This window comes from Quercus robur, chromosome 5 (genome assembly GCF_932294415.1).
Source record: "Quercus robur chromosome 5, dhQueRobu3.1, whole genome shotgun sequence".
Taxonomy (NCBI): domain Eukaryota; kingdom Viridiplantae; phylum Streptophyta; class Magnoliopsida; order Fagales; family Fagaceae; genus Quercus; species Quercus robur.
In genome coordinates, this window is record NC_065538.1 from 2,990,446 (window position 1) to 3,008,123 (window position 17,678).

Below are 17,678 nucleotides of genomic sequence, written 5' to 3' on the forward strand. Positions count from 1 at the left end.
AGATCTCTTAATTTCACATAATAAGAAAAAAAAATTGTGTGCGTTTTTGATATATTTTCGCCACAGTGTGAATTTCCATTACTTTTAGTTGATAGCGACTCATTGAAGGTGTAAATTGAAACAATTTAAAGAGTTCTAGCTTAATTAAAAGCTTTTTAACATTTGGGGTTTAATGTGAAATTAATCATGCAAAAGTTTTAAAACATAGGATAATTATGTAATTTACTAAAGTATTTAATAAATGATAGCCTATTGGCGTAAATAGATTATAACCATTTGACATAACCATAACATCTATAACATTTAGGACTCTACTTTTATCATATAGTATATAGTTAATTGTTAACCTGAGCACACACACTAGTTGTTAATTCGTGCAATGCACAAGATTGTTCAATAAAAACTATGTATATAAGATAAATGTTCAAATAATAAGTATTCATAAATAAAAGCTCAAGTTTAAAGAATTTATAATAAAAAAAACTTGTCTAATTTACTTAGAGTTTTATTTTTTAAGGCTTTACTTAGATTTTGTTTATTGAAGACTAAATTAAATTAAATTTAATATGAATTGGTTGAGCGTTGGGTTGCTTTGTCCAAAAATATTGTGAGTACTAATGAGTTTAAATTAATAGATTTTAGCATTATTTAGAACTCTAAAAACCAAATTATATATATATATATATATATATATATTTATATATGTGTGTGTGTGTGTGCGCGCGCGCGCGCGCGTATGTGAGTGCGAGAGCTTGAGCTTTCAAAAGATTATATGTCAAGATTAGAAGATATAAATTAAATAAATAAAAAAATAAAACCAAACGTTTTCATTTTATATATACTATATAGATTTATTTTTATTTTATTTTTTTTAAATTACCAAACAAGAATAGTTTATTTTCAAAATCAATAACTTCATACTAATTAATCATGCCTAACCAGATAGACTGCCAAAATCTAGTCTAACTAGATCACTAGATGACAGGTTGGCTGCTTGATTAATCATAGGCATTAGCCAATTCCTATTAATCCAAAAAGTATAATTTGGAAGATAGTCAGTCTATACACCTAATTGCAAAGCGAAGTCTTAATCTACTGTGAGATTCGGTAGGAATAGTTTGGCTGTTTTAAGTAACTTTAATTATTGGTTTAGCCAGTCTCTCTATGGTAAAGTTTGGTGGCCCTCCTCCCTTAACAATATTTACTCATCAAAAAGCAAGTTGTTCAAGAAAATTTGGGAGGTTGTCTAAACATCTAATTAAGTTTGAGTGATGATAAAAATATTATTAATTTTAGTAAATAAAATTAACTCATGCATCAAATTTTAAGTATAGAATATAAAATAATTAGATGTGATCATCAAATTAATTTGTAAGCCTTTTGTAATCAAATTGATGGTAATTTATTATATTTTAATAACCTTTTACCGAGTTATGATTTTTATATTGTTAAATAAAAAACAAAAGGAGTTTTTGGTGAATTCATCAACCTCACACCATGTGATGATGAGGGCAATACCACATATACTACCGGAGTTTTGATGATATTATTATTGTAGGTACAACACATTTATTGAAGTATTACTATTTATGTAGTTGTAAGATGAGTAATGTTATAATTACAAACTATTTTACAGTATTTTTATAAATTATTGATATGACAATTTCTTACTAATCCTCTTATATGCTTACTTCTGACATTATTTTTTTACTTGCCTATAATCACACTCCACATCAACCATTTGTAAAATAGATTGCAAGTTAACATTTCTTTTTGTAAAATTTGGTGAAAATAGGATGGCTGTCTTTAATAGCTTGAGTATCAATAGACTTTAGCCAACCACTATATCTTTTATAGGTACAGTTTGGTGGCGCCCCTTTCTTAAAGAGAGAGATATATATATATATATATATATATATATATATTAATGAGTTATTATCAAAAAGAAATTTGCTATAAGTTTTTTTTAAAAGTAAATTATGTATTTGGTTCCTATTCTTTACATCATATTTTAATTTAGTTCATAACTTTTCAATTGTGTGAATTTGATCTCTAACTGTTCAGTACCGTGTCTATTTAGTCTCTGTTGTTATTTCTTAAATGAAAATTGCTGATGTGGCTAATGGCCAAAATAAAAAATTAGTTTGGCAATTAGCAATGTCAGCAATTTTCATTCAAGAGATAACAACAGTGACTAAACTGACATGACACAGAAAGTTTTTGAACCAAATTGAAACAATTGAAAAGTTATAAACTAAATAAAAATATGGTATAAAAGATAAAGACCAAATACGTAGTTTACCCAAGATTTATTAACACTCATCTTATAATTATATAGAAAACAAAAGTGCATACCTTATTAGTTGGGTTGCAATTAGCCTTTCTATTTGCTGAAAGATGAAACAAAAATGAAATAAATTAGCTTATTTAAAAAAAAAACAATGTTGTTTACTTATTTATTTGGTAAAAGATGATACAACAATTGAAGCAAAACCATGCTCCCATACAGAGAATGTAAGAGTGTATTTGGATGAAATTTCTGGTTACAAAATTAATTGCATTTCATGCTCCAATTTTTTCTTTTTTGGTGAAAGTTGGCCCAAGTATAGTTACAACTAGAAAAGTGAGGTTTTAAACAGTTTGAAAATAAAGAATAACTTCTAATTTTATACTTTTAATCTTACATTTTATTAAATAAGCAACAAATACTAGAATTTTTTTATAAAAAATAAACTATTTTTTTAATTTTAATTTGTCTTACCTTTAACAAATAAGCTACTAAAAACTATGTGATGCCAAATTCACTAGTGACAACTGACAATAGTAAAGGTCTTGATCTCATGGTTCAAAATGGATCCGTGAATAGCTTCATATTTTAGCCTTTTCAAAATAAATTGTTTTGAAAGATTATATCTATTAAAAGTGAGGTTTAAAAAATAAAATAAAATAAAATAAAATAAAATGTGATTTCAATCAATTGAACATACGCTATCTAATCAACAGTAGTAGAAGAGTAGTGTTATATGGATTTTAGACTTAATTATATTTTTTATAAATTAGACCTGTATTAATTTTTTTTTGAAACCTATCAATTATATTCATGATTACGTTATTTTTAAAAAATTGTGTGATAAATTCTGTAATATGTTTTTGGACATTCTTTGTTATAAATACGTGGGACTAGACACCTACAGTTGCTTAAAACTTGTGGCTTTGTTGGCGGAATTGTCCATGCAGGACCTTCTCCTTTATAAATGGCGGCACTTGTTATTGTTAACTATACTTATCAAAAGATTAAAAATAAAAGTTACATTAAATTGAGTCATAATGTCATATACTTTTGACAATTGGCATTAATGGCTATGGCAATAATATTCACTTATCCCCGAAATGTTCAACTTATTGCAGAGACAACATTGTAGCCACAAGTTGTGGCCCTATAAAAAAAATAAAAAAATAAAACCATTGTAGCCACAAGTTTAAATATGAAATCAACTTTTTCAAATTCAAATAAAATGGAGAGAGGGAGAGGGAGAGGGAGAGGGAGAGGGAAAAATATAACTTGCACCAGATATATATTTTCTCCCTCATAATTGGTGGGTCCCATTAAAGAGTGAGACCCACTAATTGCGAGAGAGAAGAAACATATTATTGGTAAATGGTATAATTTTGAGAGAGAGGGAGAGAGAGAGTCCATTTCTAGAAAGAATAAAGTAACAAAATTGTAAAAACTAATTGAAAATCATTATGCATTATGGTGGTGTGACCGTTAAGCAAGGGATGGAATGCCCAATTACCTTAAGCAAGGGAAAAGCTATAGCCAATCCCACAATTTCCTTTTCACAGCATTAGAGCACTCACAACAATGGTGTTAAATAGCTATATTGTTATTTTTTTAGCACCACTGATCACAAAAGTAGAGCTACAGCAGTGGAGCTATAACCAAATTTTTTTGCTTCTCAGCTACAGTGCACATCTAAAAATAGATATGCAATGTAGCTCAAAGGTTAAAAAAAAATATTATTTTATTTTGTGTTCACACTATGGTTGGAATATTTTAATTTTTTTTCTTTCTCCTCCTTCCCCATTTCTACCCGTTGCTCCTCTCTCCCCTCAGTCGGTCCTCACACTCTTCATTTCTTCCCATTGCAAGCTTCAATTCCTCCACTCGCCACCGACCCAAGCCCTTGCCCAGCGCCGACAACGCTGATTGATCTTTTCGTTCTCAGCCCCAATCTCTTTGCTATCTCATTTTTCCTTTACTCTTCGTTCTCCAAGACCCATGATCGCCGATGCTGGGTTTTGATTTTGTTGTCGTGATAGACAAAACAGCATTGTCGCCGTGACTGGGTTTTATGTTGATGGGTTCTATTTTTATTTTGATAAATGGGTTTTGATTTTGTTGATGGTTGATGAATGGTGGCTGGGTTTCTTTGGTTTCGTGGTGGCTTTTGGCTAATTTGATGGTTGATGATGGGTTCTCTTTTTATTTTGATGAATGGGGTTTGTTGATGGTTGATGAATGGTGGCTAGGTTTCTCTGGTTTCGTGGTGGCTTTTGGCTAATTTGATGGTTGATGATGGGTTTTATTTTTATTTTGATGAATGGGTTTTGATTTTGTTGATGGTTGATGAATGGGGTTTGTTGATGGTTGATGAATGGTGGTGGTGGCGGTGGTGGTGGTGGTGGTGGTGGTGGTTGTGGTTGATGGTAGAGGTGGTGGTTGTGGTTGATGGTAGAGGTGGTTGTGGTTGTGGTTGGTGCTGTGGATGTTTTTTGGGTAGTGAGATATATTATTTTATTGTAGAGGATATACTATTTTATTGTGATGTTTATATTATTTTATTATGTTGAAAGCTAAAATAGATTTACTGTTGCAGCATGTGTGTAGGTAAAATAGATAAAGTAACTTTTGGTAGAGCTAAAAAGCTAAATTTTTACCTCTACTGCTGTCGATGCTCCTTCCCTTTAACAAAGGAAAAACCATAACCAAGGGCCATGGTCCACCCATGAGCAAGACCGCACAAAACATAAAATCACATAATAGAGATATCTGGTCCTAATGCATTATGAGAATTCAACCAACTTATTTAAAAGAAGGAAAATGGAAAAGCATATTCAAATGTTAGATTATGAGAGAGAGAGACTCACATGTGTGCTTGACACTTTGATTTAGAAGAAATGCATCACCAAGTGAGAAACTGCATACTGAATGGAAACATGTGGAGTTTGTCAAGAACAATGGAGCAATGGTTTCAATGGATTTGTAAACTATGTTCAAATTAATTTTAGACTTATTATATAAGGATTGTTGAGGAAAAAATAATTATTATATACGGTGTCTTATTCCATTGATCCATTTATAAGGGTTTGTTAATTGTTTTGTAAAAGATGCTTAAGATATATGCTTCTATTGTGTGGAATCTGATTCCTTATGGGGTTAACTTTCTTGCTGCAATTAATTATGTCTCATTATCAACAGCCGTGTATAATAAACTAGCCTGTAAACTTATGCATATGCATGGAAATACTTAAAGATATACAATAAGATGCATAATATAATTCTTATATATATAATTTAAATACTATTGATAGTCATTTTTATATTTTATTAACTCTTAAAAAAATTTTGTAAGGATATTATTAGGTATAAAATATAAATTGTCCATTTTTTTAAATTATTATGAATCATTTTTTTTTTTTTACAATTCATTTATTCTAGACTTTTTGATTTTTTTACTTAATAGCTCACTTGGATGAATATTTATACTATTGTCCCATATTTGATTCTAAAATTAAGAAATAAAACTCTTTGAGAATAAATAATTTAGGACATATGATGCAAAATTAGAACTCTAATTTGGAATTCTGATTTAAGTTTCTCATAACTTCACCTATTATTATATATATAGATTTAGGAATGCAAATTTTTTAATTTTTAATTTTTAGTAACTGTTAAGGTGACATGTTATGATTAATATTTAAAAGATGATATGTTTTTTATTATTATACAAAAGTGATGTTACTCTAATTACAATTAAACATGTGATCAATAATTGATAACAAATTTATGAAAATTACTGTTCCGACAAAATAATAAATATATAAAAAAATAAAAACACCTGGTTATACAAATACTTTTATAGCATACTTTTGTGCCGCAGAGAAGAAATTCCCCTTTTGGCACTATGTCCAATTTCCTTGAAGTGTTCGATCAGCCAACCAGAGCTTCACTGTATAAGGACGTTTAATTAATTTTATCCAATTATAAAAACTCCAACTCATTCTTGTTTCTAATAACTAAACTCATAGTCTATGGTTTGCTTTTGTGTTAGAACTGCATTCCCTCTTTCTTGTATGTATTTGTTTCTAAAAAAAAAACTAAAAAACTAAAAAAACTAAAACTAGACTCGCCAAATTTAAAGGCGGCAAGTTGTATACGCATTATCACAATTTATCTAAACATATATGTTTAGTTTAGCTAAAAAGCCAACTCATAGTCTCATAGTTGTTTTTCTCTATGTTTAACTAAATATGTCCAAGTTTTTCTTTGACTGAAAAATAACCCCTCTCATGGAGTTAAAAAAGAAAAAAGAAAAAAAGAAAACCCTCTCATGGCTATTGTAATCCACAGGTGGGATCCTAGGCTCAAATCTACTACTTTTATTCTTGAAAAATTCCTCTAAATTAACTTAGATCAGACTTGACAACTTTGTATAGAAGCCAATTATGTCCTACACAACCAAAGTAGAAAGTAGAAACCATAAACTATCATCCTCTCCTCAAAAATAAGAACCATAAAGCACAAACCATCCTCTTGTCTTGTTGAACATGAAACATACAAACTCTTTTTTAGTAAAGTTAGGAATACAACTCCCTTGAAAAAAAAAAGAAAAAAAAAAAAGAACACAACTATTTTCATAACATTTTTATAATTTATTAAGGTGACAAGTTGTGATTGAAACGATGTTACTTTTACACAAAATCCACAATTAATATCAATTTACTATGCACCAGTTATAACATGTATATGTCTTAATGATTATGAAAATTTTGGATTAATTATGAAAAAAGTTAATGAAAATTTCTTTTCCCCTAAACTTACTGATTATTTTTATACTCTACATTTATAACTCATCTTTATGCCTTCTCATATGTAGTAATTAACAATTAAAAAAAAAACAAATTTCTTTAAGCTTCTCTTTTTCTCATATTTTTTAGACCCAATCTTAAATATAAAAGACAACATGAATGTGCCTACAAAAAAGGACATTATGAATGGGCTTAAAAGTATCAAGCACACAGTTACTACTTTTTTTTTTTTTTGGTTTTTTACCAAGTGTCCGGGCTAACTTACGCACACCTCAACTAATCTTTGCTCGTGGTGGGAGCTTGCCGTTGACTATAAGGTGTTGTAGCTGCTGAGACTCGAATTGGGGAGCAAATCCAGTCGAACCCCAGAGCCTTATCCAATGATGAACAAGTGACTGGGCCACACTTGGTGGTTAATATACTGTTACTTCTAAAGCCCATCACAAACACTAAAAAAAAAAAAACATTCATGAACATTTGGACCACATAAGATAATGGGCCTCTACATGTCCACATGAATATTCTCAAATTTCAAAATGTTCCCGACCGTTTTTTGTCAATTTACAACGTTAATATCATCTCTAATTTTTGAGTTTCCTAATATATAAATTCTCTTTCTCTTTCTAAAAATGAAAAAATTGCCTTTCATATAAGCTTTGCTTAAGCGTCAAAGCTCAAACCCAGACCAAGAAACAAACCCATCAATGGCGGTCTCGGAGCACTCCAAAGAATACCCATTTGCAGAAGAGGAGGAAGAATACAGTGACAGTGAAGGGTCCTACTCAGATCAAGATTCTGATGACTCGGATAAAGACCCAAGCTACACTATTCTTGAAAAAACCAGTGCCAAGTTCTCTAACCTCTCAATAAAAAACAACAAAAAATCAAAGGCTCGGTTTGTATCTCGCCCTTTACTTTGTTAATGGGTTTTTTTGGGGGGTTAAATTCTGAATTTGCATTTCTGATCTGGGTTTAAGTGTTTACGTCTTGTTTTAATGGGGTTTTTGTTGTGTATGCAGGATTGTTGAAGATAATGATATGGATTGTGAAGGAGATTCAAGTGAGGTGGAAGTGGTAGTGCCAGAACTTGATGAGAAAGATAAGAAAAGCTATGAGGAAGTGCAAAAGATCATTGAAGGTTTAATCCATTAATTTGATTTTTTTAATGTTCAAGAAAGTTCTTTTTTGGGTCAAATTAAACTTAGCCTTGGTATTTGGGAAATTAAATACAGTTAATGGATTCTTGAATTATATGATATAAATATTTGATAGAATTGGGTGAAACGTTAATGTGTGCGTGTGCTTCTATGCGTGTATTGGATAGTTTCATGTATATGCATAGTACTTTGAATATACAGCAATGTTGAGGGAAAAAAGAAAAAAGAAAAAGTTTAAATTTGATGAAGCTATCATAGAAATATATCAGAGGATAATCACTTGTTTGAACTTTGAATGTTATTATTGGTTTATACATGGAATTGATTTTTTCTGTAATTATGTTGTGGCAGAGGGCTAGCTAGAGAGGTTGTTATATATTAGGTTATTATAGCACAGTATAGTTTGTTGCTGAAATATATAGGCTTCACAATATTGTTGAGATGAACAAGAACAAGGGAAAGTCAATTTTAGACAGGCCAAATCACAGAAATGCACAACATGATGATTACTTGCAGTATTTTCCTTTTTTTGATGTATGAAAATTTTAATTTAATTTATTTTTTTGTTTTGGTGGCAGCTGGCCAGCTAGAGAAACTGAAAGTGGACCAGTGTAAGGTTTATCTGAGGAAGAATGGACTGAGATTGACGGGCAACAAGGATACACTCATTCAGCGCATTAAGGAGCATCTAGAGTAAGCTCATATTCTTTAGAAGTGGCAATGATTTTGAAGAACTGTGTGGTTTCTCATAATCTTTAATGTTTGTTTTCAGGATTTTAAATGGTGGAGGGGAGAAAAAATACCCCGCCTCTAGCTTTGTGTTGAATTGTAAAGGTGCACATATTAATTTAAATATTCATGGTCCATGGATGGTTATTTGTTTGTTTATCGGTTTTGGTGCTATGACTCCAAGCAAAAGGAAAACAGAAGAATACACATGTCACAATCTAGGACCAAGCAATCCTTACTCCTGAGTGGAATATTTGTTGGTAAAAGCTACCATGAAGGGCTAGCTAGACTATCCACACAAACATTTGACTCCCTGAGAAATGGCAAACTTGATTGGTTTCAATATAACACATGTAAAAAATTTGTATTTGTTACTATTACCACATTGAATTTCTAGTTCACCTTTTTATGGGTTTGAAGGGTTCACATATCACCTTTTTATGATACTGTTCTTTCTTATATATTTGCACATATGAAATTGAAGCAGATGGAGTTACTAATTCAGGGTTTAGTGGGCTTGGACAGCAACGATAAGATACTTTAGGATAATTTGAATCCCGTTAAATATTTAGTATACTACTTAGATGGTGCACATTTCATTACTCATTGAATCATACAGATCAGCTTCTTACTATGATCTCCTTTATTTCTTGTATTTCTTGTCTCAAATTTCTTTATCAAGCCTAGAGTGTAGAAGTTCGTGGTCATTGATTGGCATTGTTCAAATAAATTTCTTCTCTTTCATGTTTATAATCTGAAATATAAATGGGGTTTTTACAGGTGATGCATGCACTGGTGATGTTGTTATGTTTGAGCAAAATGTTTATGAAATGTAAGGGTTTTTTTTTTTTAGTTTTTTAATTTTTTTTTTATGTCTTATATTTTAGTGAATGATACACCTTTCCTTCTTATTTTACAATGGCAAAAGATTTAGAAGTAGTGCTTGATGTAACCATTTGCATAGCATTGTAACGTGCACACATAAGGTGTATTCAAGTAATTATTGTTGTCCAATTGATTGCTCACTTGTCAATGCTTTGTACTTACTCTCATTATGAAGTTCAGTCAAGATGGGCTATGGTTGATAAACTTGAGCATGATGCTTACTAATATGAATTACTAACACTCACATTATTCTCTCAGTATTTTCTGATGTTTGAATTCAATACCTTTTCCACTTCTAATGTGGAAATCTCAGGTTCAATATAGCATCCCGAAGTGCCAGTGGTCCTCCTTGTGGCAAAAGGATTGTTGCAGGCCGCATTGTGAAAGAAAGCTATGGTGCTGCCAAGCAACAGCATACCTTTACTGTAAGTCAAAAATCTATTATCCTTATAGAATAATACTGAAAGGATGTATACATTGCATGCATTACTTGTTAGTGTCCAAAAGGCAGCCATAAACTTTTTTTGAAGGTTTGATGGAGATTATTATTCTGTGCTTGTATTTTGGTATATTTTAAATAGATTTATTTGGTGGATTAACCTCATTCCATTAGATGGAGGGTAAACTTATGTACATTTCCTTAGGTGATGCACCTAAGGTTCCTCAACTAAATTTAAGTATGTGGTTTCATTGACCGATGTCAATGAACCACATGTTTAAATTTAACTGTCCTTGAAAAAGATGACACTATTTTTAATATATTGGTCAATACAACAGTGTATTTATAATTCAATTGAGAACCTAAGGAACTAGACGTAAGTCTTGCCCTTAGATAAAACTCAGTAACGGGGTGAACATGTATGTTTCTACACTTAATTGCAATAGTTAACTTACAGCTTTCTTGCTATTCTAAACAGATTGAAGTACTCTGGAGCAAGGGGGAGAAACCACTCCCACCACTTCATCCCCTCCTAATTAAGGGTCGAAACCTTTACCGACTAAAGACTTTGAGACAGGTTTGTAAGATATAAACAATTTTCTTATTCTCAGTCCTCTGTTAGTTGCTTAGTATTAAACCAATCACATTGTTGTCAACTTTTTAGAGATGGGAAGATGAAGGGAAGAGGCAGAAAGTTTTGATGGAAAAGCACTCCAGGGGGTTTGTTGCAAGGTCTGATAGAGAATCACGGATCCAAGAGAAGGAAAATAAGAAAATGCGGTACTCACTTCTGCTTACATACTGGAACACTGTTATCTTTTATTGGTACCATATATGAATATGATAGAGGTTACACAATCATTATGGTTGTACTTGCATTAGTACATGCTTATATTGTCTGTCTGTATTTCAGGATCCCAAAAAAGGAGACAAATAGAAACCAATCTCAATTCAATTCAATCTCAACTGCAAAATCTGCAATCCAACCACCACAGTCAGATTTATTGGTCAATTCAAGGAAACCAACATTTCAACCTTCACAGTCAGGCCAAAATTATAATTCAGAAAAATCAGGATTTGGACCTCTTAAGATGGATCCATCTGTTAATTCAGGAAAACCAGCAAATTCTCAGCAACAGTTTGTTGCATTCCTTGATTCAGGGAAACTAGGCATGAGGCCTCAGCAGTTGGGATCATTCACTCATTTAGGAAGGCCAACTGAGCAAACTCGAGTAGCTTTATTCTCTGAACCAAGAAAAGCAGCAACTCAGCCACAGCAACAAACTAATACAACAAAAAATGACTATCACCATCAGCAACCTTCTCAGAGGTTTGTTGAGTCAATGCATGCAAGTAATATAGAAAGAATGTACAGTGGCCATCAATCTTACATTCAAAGCAACAACTATCAAGCTCATAGCGACAAATATCCAAATACTTATGGGACAAGAGGGTTATCAGATAGGACTTATAATGAACAGCCATTGACAAGCATGAATCACTTTCCACCAAGGAGCCCACCACCATTGACAAGCACGAACCACTTTCCACCAATGAGTCCACCACGGAGGCAAGGCCATATGCAACATCAGCTATGCAGATACTATGCTCAAGGGAGGTGCCATTTTGGAGATAAATGCAAGTTTTTGCATGAACGAAGAAGAGAATATGGCCAGAGGAGGGAAGATAGGTGGCCTTGTGACCAGAGAAATTTAAGAAGGTGACCAGAGAAATTTTGGAATGTGGCGTACCGACACATTTTAAATTCAAACAACACTAGTTTCAATCCTGATGGAGTTTGGTGAAAGTTTACATAGATTGTGTTTAGTGGTGGTACATGGGTCCCTAGAAACTCTTTTGCCAAGTTTTGTTCAATGCATTTTGAACCAGTGACAATTTAGTCTACACACTTTCAATTACGACGTTTCAATGAAAATGTTGAAAAGATTTTGTATGCTTTGGGACAAACAAAATGCCCCCTTGTGATTTGACTCAAAAACAAATTAGTCTTATTACTGTTTCAAATTTTTTCAATTTAGATTTTGACCCTTAAGTTTAGATTAAAAATGAAATTATTAGGGTACTTTGACGGAACCCTAACAGTTTCATTTTTATTCCAAACTTTAGACATTTAAATGTTTGTCAAATAAGAGTTTATAAATGAGATACTACCCTGTCTTAAACACTAAGGAACATATGGTGAAACAAGTAGTCCTCCTTCCATTGCATTTTGATGCAACAAAAAATATGCAATATAATAATTCTTTTCCAGGTATGAAATTTAACTAAAATGAATATTTACTTTTTATTCCCTTGTACAATGAATAATCTCTTTTGTTGGTCTGATTCAAGAGTCATTTTTAGTGACTCAATTTTTGGGCCCGAAGTTTTATGGGCCTAGCTTGAAAGCACGATAAAATACCTCCCTGTGAAACCAGGAACTAACACATGGCAATTAAGCCCAAGATAAACCCAAGACTTAAAGAGAAAATAGAGGAGGTCGAGACCCAAACCCCCGCTGAAATTTGTGGCGGCTGCTGCTGGTGAATTCAACTCTTCAGCTTTCAGCCCCTGCTGAAATTAGTTACTGGTTCGGATATCAATCTTATATTTTTTTGCATATTTAGAAAGTTGTTGCTGGAATAATGAAAAAAAAAAAAAAAAGTCTGAAAATTTTAAAAAAAGCTACATTAATAGCGATGATAAAGTAATAAAAAAAAAAAATAGGGATGATTGTTTTAGTTTTTTATTTTAATTTTTAATTATAAAATTTTCCGATTGTGGTGAGTTTCAGACAGAGAGAGAGAGATAGTGGCGAAGCCAAGAATTTATTTTTGGGGAGGCCATTTATAAAAATTTGTGTGTATGAAGTCAAAAGATAGCAAATGAAAAGTAAAGTAATACAAGAATACAGTAAACACAAAACTTGTCTTTCACTCTTTCTTATCTAATTTAGTTACACAAAACTTATACTTTTATACTGTAAACACAAAACTGCAGTAGCAGTGGAAAAATGATAGAACTAAAAAGAAAAAGAAAAATATTTTGGATTGTATTCTATTTTACAATATTTTTACAAAGTGTTAATGTGATCAATCTCTTATTGGTTTTCACTTAGACCCATCATTAATATTACTTTTTCATTTACCAATAACTACTCACTATATTAGCAGTTTGTAACATTTTTTGTAAAATAGTTTGTATCTTTAGCATTATTCTTCTATTTAAAAGAAAGTTATGTTTATTTTTAGACTTTCTTAAATATATATATATATTATCGGATATGAGGCCAAAAATGATAGCGTACTTTTAAAAAAATTTAAATTATTTAGGATAATTCAAAAAAAAAAATCATTAATTTTTTTTCAAAAATTTTGGGGGGCCCAAGGCCCCCCTTGGTCCTTGTGATGGTCCGCCACTGGAGAGAGATAGAATAAGCGCAGAGGATACAAAAAACAAAGAAAGGGAGTTTTAGACGCGTGTTAAAATAGGTAAAGTAATATTTTAATCAGTTGAAATAACATTTTTCTAGAAAGCAGCATCGTAGAAAGTTAAAATCTTTCTGCCAATTTAAACTTGTGAATAATGATTCTCTTTTACAAATTTGCTGATTTAACAGAACTTGATATTATTTGAGCAGGAAAATTCATTGAAAGTTTGAAGTGGTTTTGAATCCACTATTTCATTTGGTATGCATTAGAAAGAGGATTTTGTATGTAATGATGAAGTGCATTTTTTTGTCACTATATATCTATTTTCTGTTTTTTCCAAAAGTTCTTTGCTTGAAGAATCACCACTTTTGAGTACAAAACAGTTTTTTTCCACTCGAAAGCCTGTTTTTCTAGCTCACTTGGACTGATTGAACTGAGGCCCAGTTCGGCCTATATTGACAGTGTCATGGTTTGGTCTTTGGTGTCCAGTTACTCTAGTATGATATCAACCATCCTAAGACTCCTGAAATTATCAAAAAATTAATAATTGTTTATCAGGAAGAAGAGGTTTTATCAGCTTGGGAAATTGACTCTGGTTGCATTTTTGACAGGTTTATCAAGGTGTTGAAAGAGTTTGCAGGCTGTGATGGGTAAACTACCTCCAGCTAGGTGTGAAATGTGGGCACTTCACCATAGAAAAAGAGGGTTTATCCAAGTTTTTACTCCCAGTTGAAGTGTTGGGAGACCCTGACTTGGTTGTTATGCAGCATTCACCTGAGTGTCTACTCCAACTCCTCCAGCGTTTGCTCAAACACCGAAACCGAATCAAACAAATCCATTCCCTCCTAATTACCAAAGGTCACCTCCTCCATAGTACAAACACAACCGCGCCAAATTCAAAATGGATGAGCACCCTCCTCTACAACACTTTGATAAGAGCTTATGTAGATCTTGGACAAGGTCACAACACTCTTGTCCTCTTCACTCACATGCTTGCCCATGGAGCCCCTCCCAACAGCCACACCTTCCCTTCCCTCATCAAAGCCGCAACCTTTTCCTCACCATCTTTGGGCCAACCCCTTCATACCCAAGTCATCAAGCGCGGTGTTCTGCATGACCCGTTTATTCAAACATCATTTGTAAGATTCTATGCACAACTTGGTGAGCTGTTTGATGCCCGTAAGGTGTTTGAGGAAATTTCGCAACCATGCATTGTTGCGTACAATGCGATGCTTGATGCGTTTGGCAAGAATGGGGATATGGGGTCTGCTTTTTTGCTCTTTAAATGCATGCCTAAGAGAGATGTGGTATCTTGGACGAGTATTATTAATGGGTTTGAGAGGAATGGGTGCTATAGTGAGGCAATTAAGTTTTTTCAAAAGATGATAGCGCATGAAGATGTGATGGCATGTTCGGTAAGGCCTAATGAAGCTACATATGTTAGTGTACTCTCTTCATGTGCTAATTTAAATGGAGGAGCTCTCTCTTCTGGAAAGCAAATTCATGGATATGTTATTAGGAATGAGATTGAATTGACTGTATTTACAGGGACGGCATTGATAGATCTTTATGGTAAGACAGGTTGTTTGAGAAATGCTGTAAATGTTTTCGACCAAATGGTGGTTAAAGAGGTTTGCACTTGGAATGCGATGATAACTACTCTTGCTTCCAATGGGAGGGAGATGGAGGCTTTGGATATGTTTGAGAAGATGAAAATGAAAGGCCAGCATCCTAATGAGGTCACATTTGTTGCTGTCCTGACAGCTTGTGCTCGTGGCAAATTTGTGGAGTTGGGATTAAAGTTGTTTCAATCAATGCTGCGTGAGTTTGGGATTGTAGCCATAATGGAACACTATGGATGTGTAGTTGATCTCTTGGGCAGAGCAGGCTTACTTAAGGAAGCAACAGATTTTATAAGAAGTATGCCTTTTGAGCCTGATGGTTCTGTGTTGGGGGCTCTTTTTGGTGCTTGTAAGATCCATGGAGCCATTGAGCTGGGAACTGTAGTGGGGCAAAGGCTACTTGAATTGCAGCCATGGCATAGTGGGCGATACATGGTGTTATCAAACATTAATGCTGGGGTGGAGAGATGGGATCATGCCACTGATTTCAGGAAAGCAATGGCGGTGGCTGGAATTCAGAAAATTCCAGCCTATAGTTTGATTGAGTTACTGTAAAAAGCTCGTAGCACTTTTATCAGTCCCTACAGTGGTGGATAATTGTTTGTCTAATTTATTGCTATAAGTTTGTCTTAAGAAAGTTTAATAAGGGACAGCGGAAGATTGTGAAAAGGGAACAAAGTTCCCAATTTTCGCCATAGAGAGCATACTTTGTTGAACTAAAGTGATGCCAAGAAATATGAATTGAAGCTATCACTTTCAGAGTTTGGTTTGGGCTTGTCTTAATGTGGTCCATGGAATATGCTTTGTGCTGTAGCTCAACATTGTTTATAAATATGTATTATAGGATTTCAATAAGACCTATTAAATGAAGGTTGCATTGGATAATTTAATTTGGATTTAAATCAATAAAACTTTGTTTAGGATTGCAACTTTGCTTCGGATGTGATTTCCCTTTCTTTTTTTTTTTTTTGGTGCTAGACTCAGGCCACCTTTGAAACCTTAACCCCATGGTAGGTAACTACATATAGATTAAGGGTTGAGCAAGGTTTCCATAGCACCATGGAAACAAACAACCCAAGCAAATTATCAAAAACTGCTGGGAGTATTTAAGATCAGATGCTATGTTTAAGATCCTTTCAATCATCTATGATCTACATCGGCTTTTCTCTTGACAATAAGTGGCTTTTGCAATTTGCATTAGATGACAGGTGAGAAAAAATATGAAATATTCTTGCCACTATTGAGAACTTTTGAACTTGTTTATGAAACATTGTTGAGGTCTAAAAAGTTATAAAACCAAAGCCCAAAATAACACAGTGGGTAAACCCCATATAAAAGGGTTGAGCTCACCACAAGAGAAAATGATGGTAGGCCCAAATCCATTAAAAAAAATTTAAAGCCCAGAACCCATAAAGGGATAGATCTTAGAAAAACGAAGGAAAGAAAGGAAGAAGCCCAGCCTGTCAAAATCAAAAAATCAAAAGGGAGTCTAGTGATAAGAACTAGGTTGGGATACCCAAGGACTGCCAGAAGCCCGGGGTCCTCGGGACATGCAGCAAAGCTGGGATGAGATTAAGACAGCTCAAAAGAAGTGCCTAGAAAACACAAGGAACGAAGAACAGAAACATCTTTATCAGCCACCCAATGATGCAGAAAGGAATCAAAGAGCTTGGGACTAATAATTCATGAATAAAGGGCTGGTATCTTGGGGAACCTAGAAAGAAGAACCATGAAGGAAAGTAATTGGGAAAACTTTCAACCTGGCAAAGATGGAATCAACTCACTTGGGAAAAATGACAAAAGGAAAGGTAGCAAAAAAAGTTGAATTTGAAAAGATGAAGTGTAGAAGCCTTGAAGGAAGAGAGATTAGAAGTCAGCTCTCTAGAGACACTCCAGAAAGGAAAGTCAACAAGAAGCTTTTGAGGAAAAGACATCAAAAGAAGAAAACTATGAGAAAATAAGGAAGGGAACAGCCATCGAAGTGGCTGGCACGACATAGGCTCTGGTACCCAGGGGAACAGAGGGGGGGAATCAGTGGTACCCCGGAACCCCAGAATGACATTATAAAAGGGGGGAAGCAGCCAACATTGAGGGGCAATTGAGCAATAGTGAATCATAGAGAAAACTTTGTCAAAAAACTCAAAGAAAGTAGTATAAGAAAGAGGAATAACGCCCGGTATCCCAAAACAGACACTATAAAACATACTTGGATTCAAAGGGACTCAAAATTTACAAGTCTTAGAGGCTTAGATAGCCATCTAAGTCTATAATTTTTGAGCTTATTTGGACCTTGTGACACGTTTTAGTGAGCACATTGTAATTT

General features: G+C 33.4%; 2 protein-coding genes across 4 annotated transcripts; both read left to right on the plus strand.

Annotated features, from left to right (window-relative positions):
• The first annotated feature begins 7,696 nt into the window (after positions 1–7,696).
• On the plus strand, positions 7,697–12,322 carry LOC126724839 (zinc finger CCCH domain-containing protein 62-like). The gene is made up of 9 exons (XM_050429240.1): positions 7,697–7,987; positions 8,112–8,230; positions 8,828–8,942; positions 9,022–9,083; positions 9,759–9,810; positions 10,177–10,288; positions 10,781–10,879; positions 10,967–11,082; positions 11,216–12,322. Exons 1-9 carry the CDS (start codon positions 7,797–7,799, stop codon positions 12,024–12,026), a joined length of 1,677 nt encoding a protein of 558 aa, XP_050285197.1. The 5' UTR covers positions 7,697–7,796; the 3' UTR covers positions 12,027–12,322.
• A 474-nt stretch (positions 12,323–12,796) lies between these two features.
• On the plus strand, positions 12,797–16,284 carry LOC126724840 (putative pentatricopeptide repeat-containing protein At1g10330). 3 transcript variants are annotated; one of them, XM_050429243.1, is made up of 2 exons: positions 12,797–12,892; positions 14,345–16,284. In XM_050429243.1, the coding sequence occupies exon 2, from the start codon at positions 14,495–14,497 to the stop codon at positions 15,908–15,910; it is 1,416 nt and encodes a 471-aa protein (XP_050285200.1). In that variant the 5' UTR covers positions 12,797–12,892; positions 14,345–14,494; the 3' UTR covers positions 15,911–16,284. The 3 variants fall into 3 exon arrangements, with proteins under 3 accessions (XP_050285200.1, XP_050285199.1, XP_050285198.1); XM_050429242.1 differs by lacking the exon at positions 12,797–12,892 and adding an exon at positions 13,869–13,991; XM_050429241.1 differs by lacking the exon at positions 12,797–12,892 and adding an exon at positions 14,028–14,230.
• The last annotated feature ends 1,394 nt before the right edge of the window (positions 16,285–17,678 follow it).